The following is a 13,884-nucleotide window of genomic DNA, read 5'->3' on the forward strand; positions in this document are numbered from 1 at the left end:
GCAACTCTTTAGGCCAAACGACCATTGTCACCCATCGCATAAATACTGGCCATTCAACCCCCATTCACTGATGCCCCTACCGTGTGTCTGCGTTGGAGTGTACAATATTACATGAAGTCGGCAAAATGCTTGCGAAAAACATTATCGAGCCTTCATGCAGCCCCTGGGCTTCTCCAGTCGTCCTTGTTAAAAAGAAAGATGTAACATGGCGCTTTTGTGTCGATTACCGTCACCTTAACAAAATTACCAAAAAAGACGTTTATCCTTTACCTCACATTTACGACGCCCTCTACTTCCTGTACGGTGCCACTTATTTTTCAACTATTGACCTTCGGTCAGGGTACTGACAGATAGCCGTCGACGAGATGGACCACGAGAAGACCGCATTCATCACTTCTGATGGTCTTTATCAGTTTAAGGTGATGCCCTTTGGACTCTGCAATGCACCAGCCACATTTGAAAGAATGATGGACTCATTGCTCCAAGGGTTGTAATGGTCAACCTGCTTGTGTTACCTTGACGATGTTATTGTCTTTTCGCCCACATTCGACTCTCATCTTGATCGTTTGTCAGCTATTCTGGACGTTTTTCGTTGAGCCGGACTCCAGCTTAACGCCTCCAAGTGCTGCTTCGCTCGTCGTCAAATTTCCATGCTCGGTCACCTTGTCGATGCCCAAGGCGTGCGTCCAGACCCAGAGAAAATTCGCGCAGTCACGAACTTTCCCGTTCCGAAGACCACAAAGAATGTCCGCAGTTTTGTGGGGTTGTGCTCATATTTCAGACGCTTTGTTAAGGACTTTGCGACCATTGCATGCCCACTCACAGACCTCTTGAAGAAAGACGGCTCGTTTACCTGGGGCCATGACCAAGCGTCATCGTTTTCGCAACTTACGACACTGCTTACAACGCCACCAATCTTGGCTCACTTTGATCCATTAGCCCCAACCGAGGTTCACACGGACGCCAGTGGACACGACATAGGAGGTGTGCTATTGCAGCAAAAACGCGGACACGACCGTTTTATAGCCTACGCATGTCGACTGCTATCTCCAGCCGAGCGCAACTATTCCATCACGGAGCGCGAGTGCCTCGCCCTTGTATGGGCAGTCGCCAAGTTTCGCCCATACCTGTATGGGCGCTCATTCCGTGTTGTCACGGATCATCACGCGCTCTGCTGGCTAGCCTCCCTGAAGGACCCCACGAGACGTCTCGCTCGTTGGGCTCTACGCCTTCAAGAGTACACGTTCTCTGTAATGTACAAAACAGGGCGATTACATCAGGATGCGAATTGTTTATCCCGCTACCCTGTCGACGAAGCAACCGATACCGACGCTATCACGGACGTTTTTTCCGTGTCGCAGCTGTTAAACATTGGCGAAGAGCAACGTCGGGATGCTTCTTTACGAGCCATCATTGACAAACTGGAGTCAACGCCTCGCGACCCGTCCCTACGAATGTTTTTGGTGAAAGACGGGATCCTATATCGCCGCAACCTTGATTCCTTCGGATCAGACTTACTTCCTGTCATCCCAGCGCACCTGTGTTCCACTGTCCTGCATCAACTTCATGACGCTCCCATGACGGGCCATTTGGGCGTTTCTTGCACATACGATAGGGCACGACATCGTTTTTTTTGGCCTGGGCTTGCCCGCTCTGTTTGACGCTATGTCGCCGCTTGTGAGCCCTGTCAGTGTCGCAAAAAGCCATCTTTCCTACCAGCCGGTTACCTTCAGCCGATCAAAGTTTCCAACGAGCCTTTCTTTCGAGTTGGTCTCGACCTGTTGGGCGCTTTTCCACTCTCCACAGCCGGAAATAAATGGATTGCTGTTGCCACGGACTACGTGACGCGGTACACAATCACACGAGCACTCCCGACCAGCTGCGCTACCGACGTTGCGGACTTTCTGCTGTACGACATAATATTAGTGCACGGTGTTCCCCGTCAACTTCTCACCGACCGTGGCCGAACGTTCTTATCAGCTGTCGTTCATGAAATCCTGAGGTCTTGCCATACCAAGCACAAATTTACTACTTCGTACCATCCCCAGTCAAATGGCCTCACGGAGCGCCTTAACAGGACCCTAACCGATATGCTTGCCGAATACGTTGCGCCAGACCACCATGATTGGGACATTCATTTGTCGTATGTGACGTTCGCCTACAATTCATCTCGTCACAACACCGCTGGCTATTCGCCCTTCTACCTACTATATGGCCGGGACCCAACTCTACCCTTAGACACTTTACTACCTGCGGCCACTGAATATGCTGGGGAAGCCATTGCCCGCGCCGACCACGCACGCCAAGTCGCCCGTAACCGTCTACAGGCTTCACAGGAGCGCCAATAACAGCTCTACAATTCTTACCATAGAGACGTGCACTTTTCTCTAGGTTCTCTCGTGCTCCTCTGGTCACCTACTCGGCGTAAGGGACTGTCTGAAAAACTGTTGTCGCCCTACACTGGACCATTCCGTATCGTTCGCCAAGTGACAGACGTCACGCACGAGATTGTTCCAACCGATCCAACAAAGTCATCGTCAGCTCCGAGCGACACCGTTCACGTGGCTCGGCTAAAGCCCTATTACCCCCCTTCGACATCATCTGCGTAAATTTAGCACCAGGACGGTGCTTGTGCCGCCGGGGGTTATGATACAAAACAGTCGCTAAACACGGCTGCATGAAAGAGGAGGACGAAGTCAGTTTTCGTTGGATGCTGGTCTGGCGCCATCTTGCTCGTCGAGTTCTGTGCGCTGTAAATAGATCTATAAACAAGTTACTCGTAACAATATTTTTCTCAAAACAAGACTTTCCTTCAGCTCAAGTGACGAAAACTTTCATAACATTTTTCTAGTGTGTACGCTGATCTGATATTTCATATAATAATTTTAAATGTGTGTGTGCGTGTGTGTGCGTGCACGTGCAGTCAACGAGAATAAAAAAATCTGGCTTTTGAATTCACCATTCATCTTCCAGTATAAATTGGCTTTTATGTTAGGTCTTTTTGGTTTTTTTAGCCTTACTTCCTTAATATTTGCTGTTTGCTATTTATCATAGTTGATTGCATGGCTCCAACCTTCAGTTACACAAATGCCACAGCTTTACTGAATTAAGCCGGCCTTCAATTACTTATCAGAACTGGCATGATTACCAGTGTTTTAAAGCATTCTTTGACGCAGACTACCTGCCAATGACTAGTAGATATTTTGAACTCTAAATGACTGATTGAGTTCAAAAAGACATGCATACTCCAAAGAAAAAGTTATTTCGACACTGGCTCCTTCTTTTAATAAACTTTTCATTAGTGGCCTACCACCATAGATACTGATGCAACATAAGTAAAAATTCAAAACCAAATCCATAAGCTTTTTGCTCACACTGTGTTGCTGATGTACGTCAAAAAGACTTTGCATGTCCAACGTAGCATGGCATGTTTATGTGCCCCTCTAGCTTGAATATACAAAGACAAACACACTAAACCCGTAGAAAAAGGCACAATACCCATCAACATGCTTTTGTAACAATTGCAACATTGAACAAGTGCCTCGGCTGAAACAACACAATATGATTCAGTATTGCAGTTCAACAAACAGCCTCAGGAAAAAGGTGACAGATTACCTTTTGCTCAGCTCTTAACACTCATTATACGGTATGCCGCTTTCCTTCCAGTCTTTACAAGTATTTGCTTTTAAGTTTTTTTTATATATATAGCATACTGTTTTCATAAAATAAATTAGCACTAGTGTTTGTAAAAACATTTCCTTGTTGCACATTACTATAGCTTTATAAAACGTGTATAGATGTTGACCTTCTTCTCTTGTTTCTGAATGGTTGCACAGTCTTTTTCCACCACTAAGCAATGTATGGGTCACATTGTTTGCGCTTTCATCTTATGCCAACAGCTGCCTAAACAAACTCAAGCTCAGTTCAACAAAATCATGTAGGAGTGCAAACCAGCAGGCATCACAAAGACCCATCTTCTCAAATTATGCCAAGAGTGCTCACCATGTCACTAGTTTCACCTGCAACGCCATGTTAGCCTTTCTGTAAGCTTCAATAATTGAAGAAAAGAAGAGAAATGCAAGACCACGAAACACTTGCTGACCTCCCCAAAAATAGGCGGCAGGGGATATCACAGATTTTTTTCTGCCAAAAGTGAGTGGTCTTCAGTCCTCGCTTCTCTAAGAACCTTGTCACTGTGATTTTTGTTGACTTAGCATACCAGATATACACAGTATCGGGTGATACAAAATACAGCTGATATGAATATTTTTCGTGACCCAGAGAGATTCCAATAACAATAACATCAATAGTATTATTACGAGGCAGTGGGCATGGCTCTACCGTCGTGGACAACAGTTCGATGAAAAAGAAGTGGACTCGCCGCGCGAGAGACTGGCAGCTCTGAAGCGTCACTTTGGCATGTAAATATAGGAAATACGCTCATTCCTCTCTTCCGTGTGTTTGCGAGCTCCGTAACAAATTGGTGGAGGTGCTGGGTATCGATCCCAGTACCTCTCTCCGTCAAAAGCTGGCGCGGAGCTCCATGCCGCAGACTTTCTCCTAAATGACGTCATTCTGCGGCATGGAGCTCCGCGCCAGCTTTTGACGGATCGGGGCCGCTGCTTCCTCGCAAAAGTTATCGACGAAATCCTCCGGAGCTGCTCTACCGAACATCACCTTACTACTGCCTACCATCCCCAGACTAACGGTCTCACGGAGCGTCTCAACCGAACCCTTACAGACATGTTGTCTATGTACGTCTCTCCTGACCACCGTGACTGGGACGCAATGCTCCCCTACGTTACATTTGCATATAATTCGTCAAGACATGACACCGCCGGCTACTCTCCATTCTTTCTTTTGTACGGCTGCAACCCTGCGTTGCCATTCGACACACTCCTTCCTTCTGCTACTATCCAACCAACGGTGTATGCGCAGGACGCTGCTTCTCGAGCCCGCGTCGCTCGCCAAATCGCGCACACTCGGCTCAGTGCTTCTCAGGCCGCACAAAAAGTCCGCTACGATGACTCGCACCGCGACGTTGACTACCCTGATGACTCTCTTGTCCTACTCTGGACGCCGTATCGACGTGAAGGTTTGTGCGAGAAGCTCCTCCCACGATACACAGGACCCTACAAAGTTCTCCGCAAGGTCACCGACGTCGACTACCTCATCACTCCCGTTCAACCGCACTCATCCTCTGCTACACCATCTACTGATGTTGTTCATGTGTCGCGCCTAAAGCCCTACTATACTGCCAGTCCTGATTGACTTAGGGGCGCCGTGACGGCGCTTTGTTCGCCGGGGGTGATATTACGAGGCAGTGGGCATGGCTCTACCGTCGTGGACAACAGTTCGATGAAAAAGAAGTGGACTCGCCGCGCGAGAGACTGGCAGCTCTGAAGCGTCACTTTGGCATGTAAATATAGGAAATACGCTCATTCCTCTCTTCCGTGTGTTTGCGAGCTCCGTAACAGTATTATCTCTGGTTTCACATGCAAAAACTGCAACACAAGAAGAGGCACGCCACGCCATATTGGGGGCCTCTGGAAGCTAGGACCGCCTGACATTCTTTAATGTGCAATGCACCATACATAGGCCTTCAGCATTTCGTGCCCATAAAGATGCAACTACCAGGGCTGGGATCAAGCCTGTAACTTTCAGGTCAGCAGTCGAGCACTGTAACCACTGTGACAGCACAGCAGCAAGTTGAGAGATTCGTGTCACCAAGATTCTGCCGTGCTTGGTCTGTTCTAATGAAGAGATAATACTGAGCTCCCTAATGAAACCTTGAGAGTAGCATACACTACAGCTTAAATATCAAAATTTATACAAATCAGCCAACAAAGCCTTGCTATTGCTGTACTATGAGTTTTTCACATTATTGTGGCATTCAGATGTGCAAGCTGCCAATTTGAATTAATCATGTAACACACCGAAAAACCCCATTGCCGAGGCTGATTACAGTGACAACGTGTAACTTGCCCAGGAATCTTGTGGTTCATTCCGTTTGTGGAGGTGCCTGCTGCAAGCCTCTTGTTGGTATCGATGACCACCATGCCAATGGTGTCGTGGTTAAGCTCACTGGCTGCGGATGGACAGGCATCTCTGTCTGGAGACAGCTGCTCCGACGGCTGGTACGGGCCACAGCTAGTCCGTGGGTCCGGGGCCACATTCTGCAAAGCACAGCAAGGGTGGTACCCAATGGCTAATGCTATTGCGCTCAACTCCTTTATGTAACAATTGTGCAGTGCAGTGTAGTTGGTACACATCCTTTGAACATAACTATCTAGAAGTGCTAACAGACAACATTCATAGAATAGTGCAGGACACAAACAAGCACAAGCCTTGGAAAAATTAGGAAAGTATAAATAATGTCAATCACTACACAACGTGTTGAGATAAAGTTGTTTACTGCACTCCAAGGTCTTTTAACAGACTGCAACAGTTCGCTCCAGGTTTGCACATGTCTTTTCATAGAGCAAACCTATGGAGCTAGTAATTCCTATGTAACTTTTCTTGTACAGTAATCACAACCTCAAAACTGAGGATACTACTAAAGCCTCTATTTATAAAGAAAAACTGATGTCTGGGTGAGTTCACCACGTATATTGCTTTCAGACTGCGATATTTCATTTTTGGATGATACACTATTTCTGCTGATTCTACTCTTACTTGTACAGTAGACTCGCGATAATTCAAACTCTGATAATTCATCCTTTTAGTTAATTCAAACAAAATTCAATCTATTGGTTGGTCTACTATTCATTCAATGTATTTAAAAGCCTTCAATTCCAACTCCATCATTCAGTTATTTCATACTAATTGTGGTTCCATACAGGAAAATATCTGCTGCTTTCGAACTGCTAGTATTTAAAAGTTAGTGTACTTATAAAATCCGAACAGTCTAAATATGAAAAGTAAGCACCTCAGGCCTTCAACGAAAAAGACTTTGCTAGTAAACAAATGTTTTAAATGAAGCACATGCATGGTAAACCATGATGCTTTCCAACTGGTATAGAAGACTTTGTGCTGAAGGCACATATAGCAAAGAAGCAGTCGGCCATTCGTGATTTCTTTAAAAGGTCTGATCAGCAATAATTGGCCTATGAACATGTGGACCTTACACCTCTGCTTTCGGTTCAATGAATGCAGTCGGGGTTTAAGGGGAGAAGCGGGTCTTTCAAACTGAAAATCACTAAAAAAATACGATTTTTCGAAAATACTATCGATTTTCCCACTATCGCTGCATAATCTCGCCAATTTTCACACGTCCTAAATTGGTAATCTAGCCATGAGAGTAGTTTATGCGACGTTAGTGAGCTGTAATTTTGGCGATGGACGCGTGAAAAACGTGCTTTTTCAGCGCCGCGGTGTTGCCGTTCTATGCTTGCTACAGCAGCCGTCTTGATCGCATTCGAAAGAGCCGCCCTTTTTCTTTCATATCCCGCTGCGCTTGTTTTCGTCCACTATGCACGCCGTGAACACGCATAAAAAAACAAAAAAAGCCCCGTCATGTGAGCCTATTGGTGCGGTGAGCACACGTGACTAAATCGCCCTTTCCGATTCGCCGGGCCTCCCGAGCTCTCTGCTGTGTGCGGCAGCGGAGCGCACGCGAAGCAGCGGGTGTATGTCACTCTGTACTCGTCGGCTTCCTGAACTCGCGTGAGCTAGCAAGAAATTAGAGCAAGCATCTCTATAGTATATATATTCGACGGTATACTGGTACGGCGCTGAATGAGCTCGACGAAGCCGCCGGGACAGTGCGGTAGGCCTATGCTCTCAGCTGCGTTTTTCCTAGCTGTCTGCTGCGTGCGGCAGTAGAGCGCACGTGAAGCATCGAGTGTATCCTGCACACATGTCACAGTTCTCGTCGGCTTCCTGGACCCGCGCGAGCTAGCGAGAAACTGGAGCAAGCGTTTCTCAAGTTTTCACATTTAGGCACGCGCCGAACCAGCCCGATGAAGCGCACCGCAGCCACCGAGCCAGTGCGTAACGCCTACGCTCTCGGCCACGTTTTGAACCTGGCTTGAACCTTTTATCATGCCGAAGCAGTATCGCAAGTTCCGCACCGCTCACAAGTTTGGAAAAAAGCGCAAGAAATCTACGGCAAAAAGAGATAATGGGGCAAGTATATCCGACGCGCACCAAGTACAGGACGGTGCGGCGACGGAACACAATCGTCTCCGCCTGTTTCCCTGGCCGCCTCCGACGACATCGGCGATAGGCAGCGCACAAGGAAAGACACAACCTTTTGACGAGCGCCGATTGTGCGCAACAGCAGAAAGTGAGTGCTGATAAGATCAGCAGCTTATCGGCAACTTCGGCGAGCGAGCACAAGCTGCGAACGCTCGCGACAGCGCACGAGGACTCGAACCCATCGGCGGCTACCTACGGGGTTGTTGACTCCACGATAAACATGCTTCTTGAAAGAACGGCTCAATGCCGGACATGTAGTGGGACCATTTCTATTGAAAAAAGGTGAGCGTAACTAGGGACTTGCGATGAAGCCGATTTCAGAGTGCCACAACTGTGGACTTGTTTACAGTGAGTGGAGCCGTGGGAGGATAACCAGTCAGGCTAAATGCGCTGCATTTGAAGTCAATATCAGGAATGAAAGAAGCCTCCACACGTATCCTCAAAGAACTTCAGCTAGAGCAAAACTCCATGAGCGAGCAGTAAAACTCAACCTTCTACCCACTCCCTGTGTTCCCTTGAGCAGAGCTCTCCCAGCTGCGTAGCGGCTGTTGCTACCGACGGAAGTGGAAGGTTGGTTGCTTCTCGGGGTCCGTCTTGTGTTGTCGTGGCTGCTGCTGCTTGTTCGGCGATGGAAGCCAGTACATCTCAAACGTTACAACTCGACTTTATATACAGAAACTTATGTACATATTTACAAGACTTGACCGTCGGAATCGTCGCATGTTGCCTCGGCAGAGCCGATAGTGCAGAGCACTCTTTGTTGCGACCAGACCCTCCTGCGAGGACTCGGAAGCCAGGTTTTAATGCCTCGGTTGCCCCTCCCGATTCTCCTCCCGGCCAACCAAAGCAATTTAGTCTGTTTATTGGACAGACAACACAGTTGTTGCCGTCCCCTCCTCTCGCTCTCTTCTTCCCGCACTCGACTGCTCGGTCGGAAAGAGAGAGACGAAAGGACCGGCCTGCCCCCAACGTTTCGTGAACTGTGCAAACGCACACAATGGTGGCGCCGTTCGGCTGCGGGCCTCCTGCATTACCGCGAAATGACCACGCTGTCCAGCATGACAGCCGTCCCACGTGCTCTACTCCTGACGGATGGGTGGCTATGCACTGTCCTCCCGTCACCCGCCGGCAATCCGCATTCCGGGGACCATTTAACTGGTTGCTAGAAGCGGCGATTGACCGCGGTATTCTTGCCAGAAGGGTCGCGCTTACGCCGAGATTATCGTCTCCCGAGAATAGGCTTTTTTGGGAAGCGCGCCCTTTTGAGACCAAGAAGACTCACTCCCATGGCCTGCGACGCCAGACCTTACACGCCTTTTCCAAGATTCGCGCAAGCGCTCAAATGCAGCTGCGCGAATAACAACATAAAGGTATGGCGCCGCACGTCCCCAACCCTGTGGCCATACTTCGCAGTTCCTTGAACGTCAGAGGCGTTTCTGCAACGCGTGCAATATTTTCTCTGCTTAACCCTTGGGGCCCCACCAAACGGACGCCACCACATAGCAAAAAAGAAAAAAAAACTGACACGAGGTCACTGTGCACACAAGTACAATCTATAAAGCAGGCAAGTAAAACAACAACAAACTTCTACATGCTTACAGTCGTACATATACACAAAAAAAAAATACTTCACTGAAACACACACACACCCTTTGGCACATGGTGTCGTTCAAATTCAACCAAAATACAAATAACTCCTGCATGCCACGCACACGCACAAGAGAAACAATACACTTCACTGAGGCACATAGACCTTTCAACACGTGGTGCTGTTCAATTGTCCACAGGTTCGCGCATGTCACTCTTGAGTGTCCAGCCTGCGCTTAGTCCTCTAGTGTCTCGACCTCCGGAGCACCGCTGCCGATTCCCTAGCACTCATTAGGCACCCTCGAAAGCGCATCTCCGTTGCCATGCTCGACGCCTTTCCTGTGCTGCACCACTACATGATACCGCTGAAGTGCCAAGGCCCAATGGGTAAGCTTAGCCCCTGGAAGAGTGCCCTGGGTGAGAAAAGCTAGTGGGTTGTGGTCTGACACCACGGTAACCTGTGCGCCAAAGAGCCAGAAATCAAACCTTTTCAGACCCCAGATGACTGTAAAGGCCTCTCGCTCAATAGTCGACCAGCGCACTTGAGCTGGAGAGAACTTGTGGCTCACAAATGCGATCGGAATCTCGGTACCATCGTCCGCACGTTGCGACAGGCAGACTCCAGCCGCGACCGCGGACGCGTCTGTAAACAGCCAATACGGCCTCTCGGGATCTGGGGTCGATAATACTGTTGCCTCCCACAGTGCGATCTTAAGCCGCTGAAACGCCCTTTCAGCTTCCGCGGACCACGGAATTTGGTTCGGGATTCGCTTCCCCGTTAGCTCTGTCAGGGGCCTCGCTACCTCTGCGTAATCCTTCACATAGCTTCGGTAGTAGCCACACAAGCCCAGTACGCTGCGTAGTTCTCTTTTAGTCTTCGGCGCCTTTAAACCTTTGATCGCTGCAAGCTTCTCAGGGTCAGGTGCATGCCGTCCCGAGCCTACCACATGTCCCAAATACCGGATCGATGGACGAGCTATCTGGCACTTATCCCTCTTGACCTTCAGGTTAACCCGCTTTAGGGTCTCAAACACCTGCCCCGGGTGTTCCGCGTGCTCTTCGAGAGTTTCGCTAAAAACGGCTATATCATCCAGGTATGCACAGCAGTATCCGCTGTGTGGCCTTAGCAGTTCGTTCATTGCCCTCTGGAATGTCTGAGCCGCGTTTTTAAGCCCGAAGGGCATTACCGTCCAGGCAAACTGTCCGCGATGACATGCAAACGCTGTCCGCAGGCGCGAAGAAGACTCGAGTGGTACCTGCCAATAACCTCTTCGCAGGTCGAGCAGCGTTATGTACTTCGCTTTTCCTACGCTCATTAAGAGTTCTTGCTGAAGGGCCATTGGGTATGCGTCCGCCACCGTCCCCGCGTTTAATGCCCGAAAATCGACACAGAGTCGCATGCTGCCGTCTTTCTTCGGAACGCCTACCAGCGGATGGGCGTACGGGCTCTCGCACGGAAAGATCAACCCCAATTCGAGCAGCTCGTCTACCTGCCTCCCCACCTCGGCCTGTAAGCTTTTGGGTACCCTGTACGGATGCGGGCTTCTGCGGACAAACCCGTCTTGCAACCTTATCTCGTGTGGCCTTACTGCCGCTACCGTCGGCCCTTCGCCAAACTGCTCCACATGCCTCTTGAACACTTCGCAGATCACTCCGCGTTCCCGTTCTACTAAATGGGCTACCATATCGCGTGATAGAAAAACTTCTTCACTACGCATTGCCCCTGGCTGTGGGGTGCACTCTACTTCACCGAAATCACCGTCCTCCTCGAACATTACTCCTACCGACATAACCCTGGACTGATACGGGCGCAGCTTATTCGCGTGCACCAGTTTCCGGTAACCTGCTGGCATCTGCTTGAAGTATGAATGCTCGCGGTATCTCTCGGTGACACTGCCTGGCCCTTCCCATTTCGGAAACATTTTTCCTTGTCGTTGATCATCAAACACCAGTACCAAATTACCGACGTTAAACTCTTTTGCCTTCGCCCTTTTGTTGAATTGCGCAGCGTAGGTGTTTTGCAATTTGGAGCTGACCATTTCCGCAACCTGCGCAGCGCGCCTCAGCCGCCCTCATAATTCTTCCATGTACGCCGCTGGCGACGCCCCCAACTCTTCCGGCACTGCAGTTTCCCCCGTCCAAGCCCTCTTAAGTATACTTAACAGACCCGTTGGTTGCCTCCCATACAGCATCTCAAAAGGCGCTACTCCGGTCGTATCGTGTGGAACTTCCCTGTACCCCCACAGCAAGAAAGGCGCAAATTGATCCCAATTTCTACCCTCCTTCTCTATTATGTGGTATAGCATGTTCTTAAAGGTCTTGTTCCATCGCTCGACCGCCCCATTGCTCTCAGGGTGCCCCGGCGTAGAAAATCGAGGGGAGCAACCAAGTTTCGACAAAAACTCTCTTGTCAGTGCCGCTGTAAAGTTAGTGCCGCAGTCGGACACTATAACCTCGGGTATGCCTGTTCTGCTAAATACTGCCAGTAGTGCATCGCAGGTTGTCCTAGCGCTTAATGAACGCAAACATACCACCTCGGGCCAGCGTGTGCATAAATCGATGACGCATAAACAGTACTTATGGCCCCGGCCTGATACTGGCTCCAGCGGCCCAATAACGTCCACGTTAACTTGCTGAAACGGATATCTTGGTATCGTAAGGGGTTCGATCGGGACGCTCTCCCCGCGACGCCAGTCTGCCCTCGCCTGGCAACCATGACAACTGTTGCAGTGCCGTCGTACGTCGTCTCCTACGCCTGGCCAATAAAAACTGTACTTGATCCTAGAGCACGTTTTACGGCAACCAAAATGCCCGGCCCAGCTTGACTCGTGCGCCAGTTGCAAAACTTCTCCTCTGCGGCATTCCGGCAGTACCAGCTGCGTTACCGATTGCCCCAACACCTTATCCTTATGATAAAGTAACCCGTTGATTACTAGCATACCACCTTTTCCTGTTGCCGCTCCTCTCCACGCTTCCTGTAAAGTTGGGTCTCCCCGTTGTTTCTCGCGAAATTCGTCTTACGCGGACCTCTCCTTCATGTCGACGCTCGGGGCTTCGTTATGCAACCCGTTGTCATCCCGCTGATCCACTTCATCGCGGCTTGCTACAGCTACCTCGCTGATCAACACCTTCTCGGTCGCGTGTCGCTCTGCCAATTTTACACGAGTGTCCACCTCGTCCTGACGCCATACGGCCTCGGCGTGCCGAAGCTCGCTTTCGAACTCTGGCCGAGCGCCGCCCACTTCTGAGGTACCCTCCACTATCCCTTCGAGGGTGCTCTCCTCGTGTAGTAGTTTCCATGCTTCTTCGGAAAGTAGGCAATCTGTTCGTGCCGTTAGACGGTCCGTTAACGCGCACAACACTGGGACTGGTTCCCTAACGTCGGAAAAAACTCCACGCTCATGCGACATAGTCAGTGGAATAACTGCAAGCTTAGCCTGTACTCTCTCCCCGAACGCGGAAGTCAGGTTGACCATCCCATGCGGTTGCACCAACTCTGGCGGGACCACGCTCTCACGGACTACTGTAATTTCCGCACCTGTGTCCAACACTGCTCCTATATATTTGTCTTTGTAGTCCGAGCGATACTGGGATTAAATCACTGTGTGCGACTGGGTGACCTTCAATCGAAACACGCGCCGCTAAGCTGTCTTCTTTACTGTTCGGAAGCACTTCCGTCGGCTGTTTCTGACGCTGCGGGCAATTCCATTTCTGGTGCCCTGTACTGCCGCAACTGTAGCAGGCCCTGGGCTTTGGTTTCCCTTCCACGATACGGTTTTTCCCAGCCCCGCGGCCCTTCATTGTCTCTTCGTTGGATCTAGCCATGCTCGCGCTTTTCGACTCCGCCGCGATTTGCTTCGCCTGCCTCGCGGCGTTGTTCGTCCCCTGTGCTTCTTCAAACGTTCGCAGCAACGCGGATATCTCTGGGGCGCTCATCCACGCTCTACTTTCTTGGAGTGTAACGTATCGCAAGGCCTCCTCCGACAAATTTTTCTTTAATTGGTCGGCCACCAAAAGCTTGACCAGGCCCTCGAATGTCGACACCCCTCTTGCCTCAAGGTAAAAGTGGAGGTAGCTCTCTAAACGTGTCGAAAAAGG

At 49.8% G+C, this 13,884-nt stretch overlaps 1 protein-coding gene across 3 annotated transcripts in view; it reads right to left on the reverse strand.

Moving 5' to 3' along the window:
* Positions 1-13,884, reverse strand: part of LOC119169088 (N(4)-(Beta-N-acetylglucosaminyl)-L-asparaginase) — a 58,289-nt gene that overhangs the window by 11,040 nt on the left and 33,365 nt on the right. For all 3 annotated transcript variants that reach the window (XM_075886456.1, XM_075886455.1, XM_037420174.2), the window contains one exon: positions 5,986-6,176. In XM_075886456.1, coding sequence (XP_075742571.1) covers positions 5,986-6,176 — 191 coding nt within the window. The remainder of the gene's footprint in view (positions 1-5,985; positions 6,177-13,884) is intronic.

This window comes from Rhipicephalus microplus, chromosome 2 (assembly GCF_043290135.1).
Source record: "Rhipicephalus microplus isolate Deutch F79 chromosome 2, USDA_Rmic, whole genome shotgun sequence".
Lineage (NCBI taxonomy): Eukaryota > Metazoa > Arthropoda > Arachnida > Ixodida > Ixodidae > Rhipicephalus > Rhipicephalus microplus.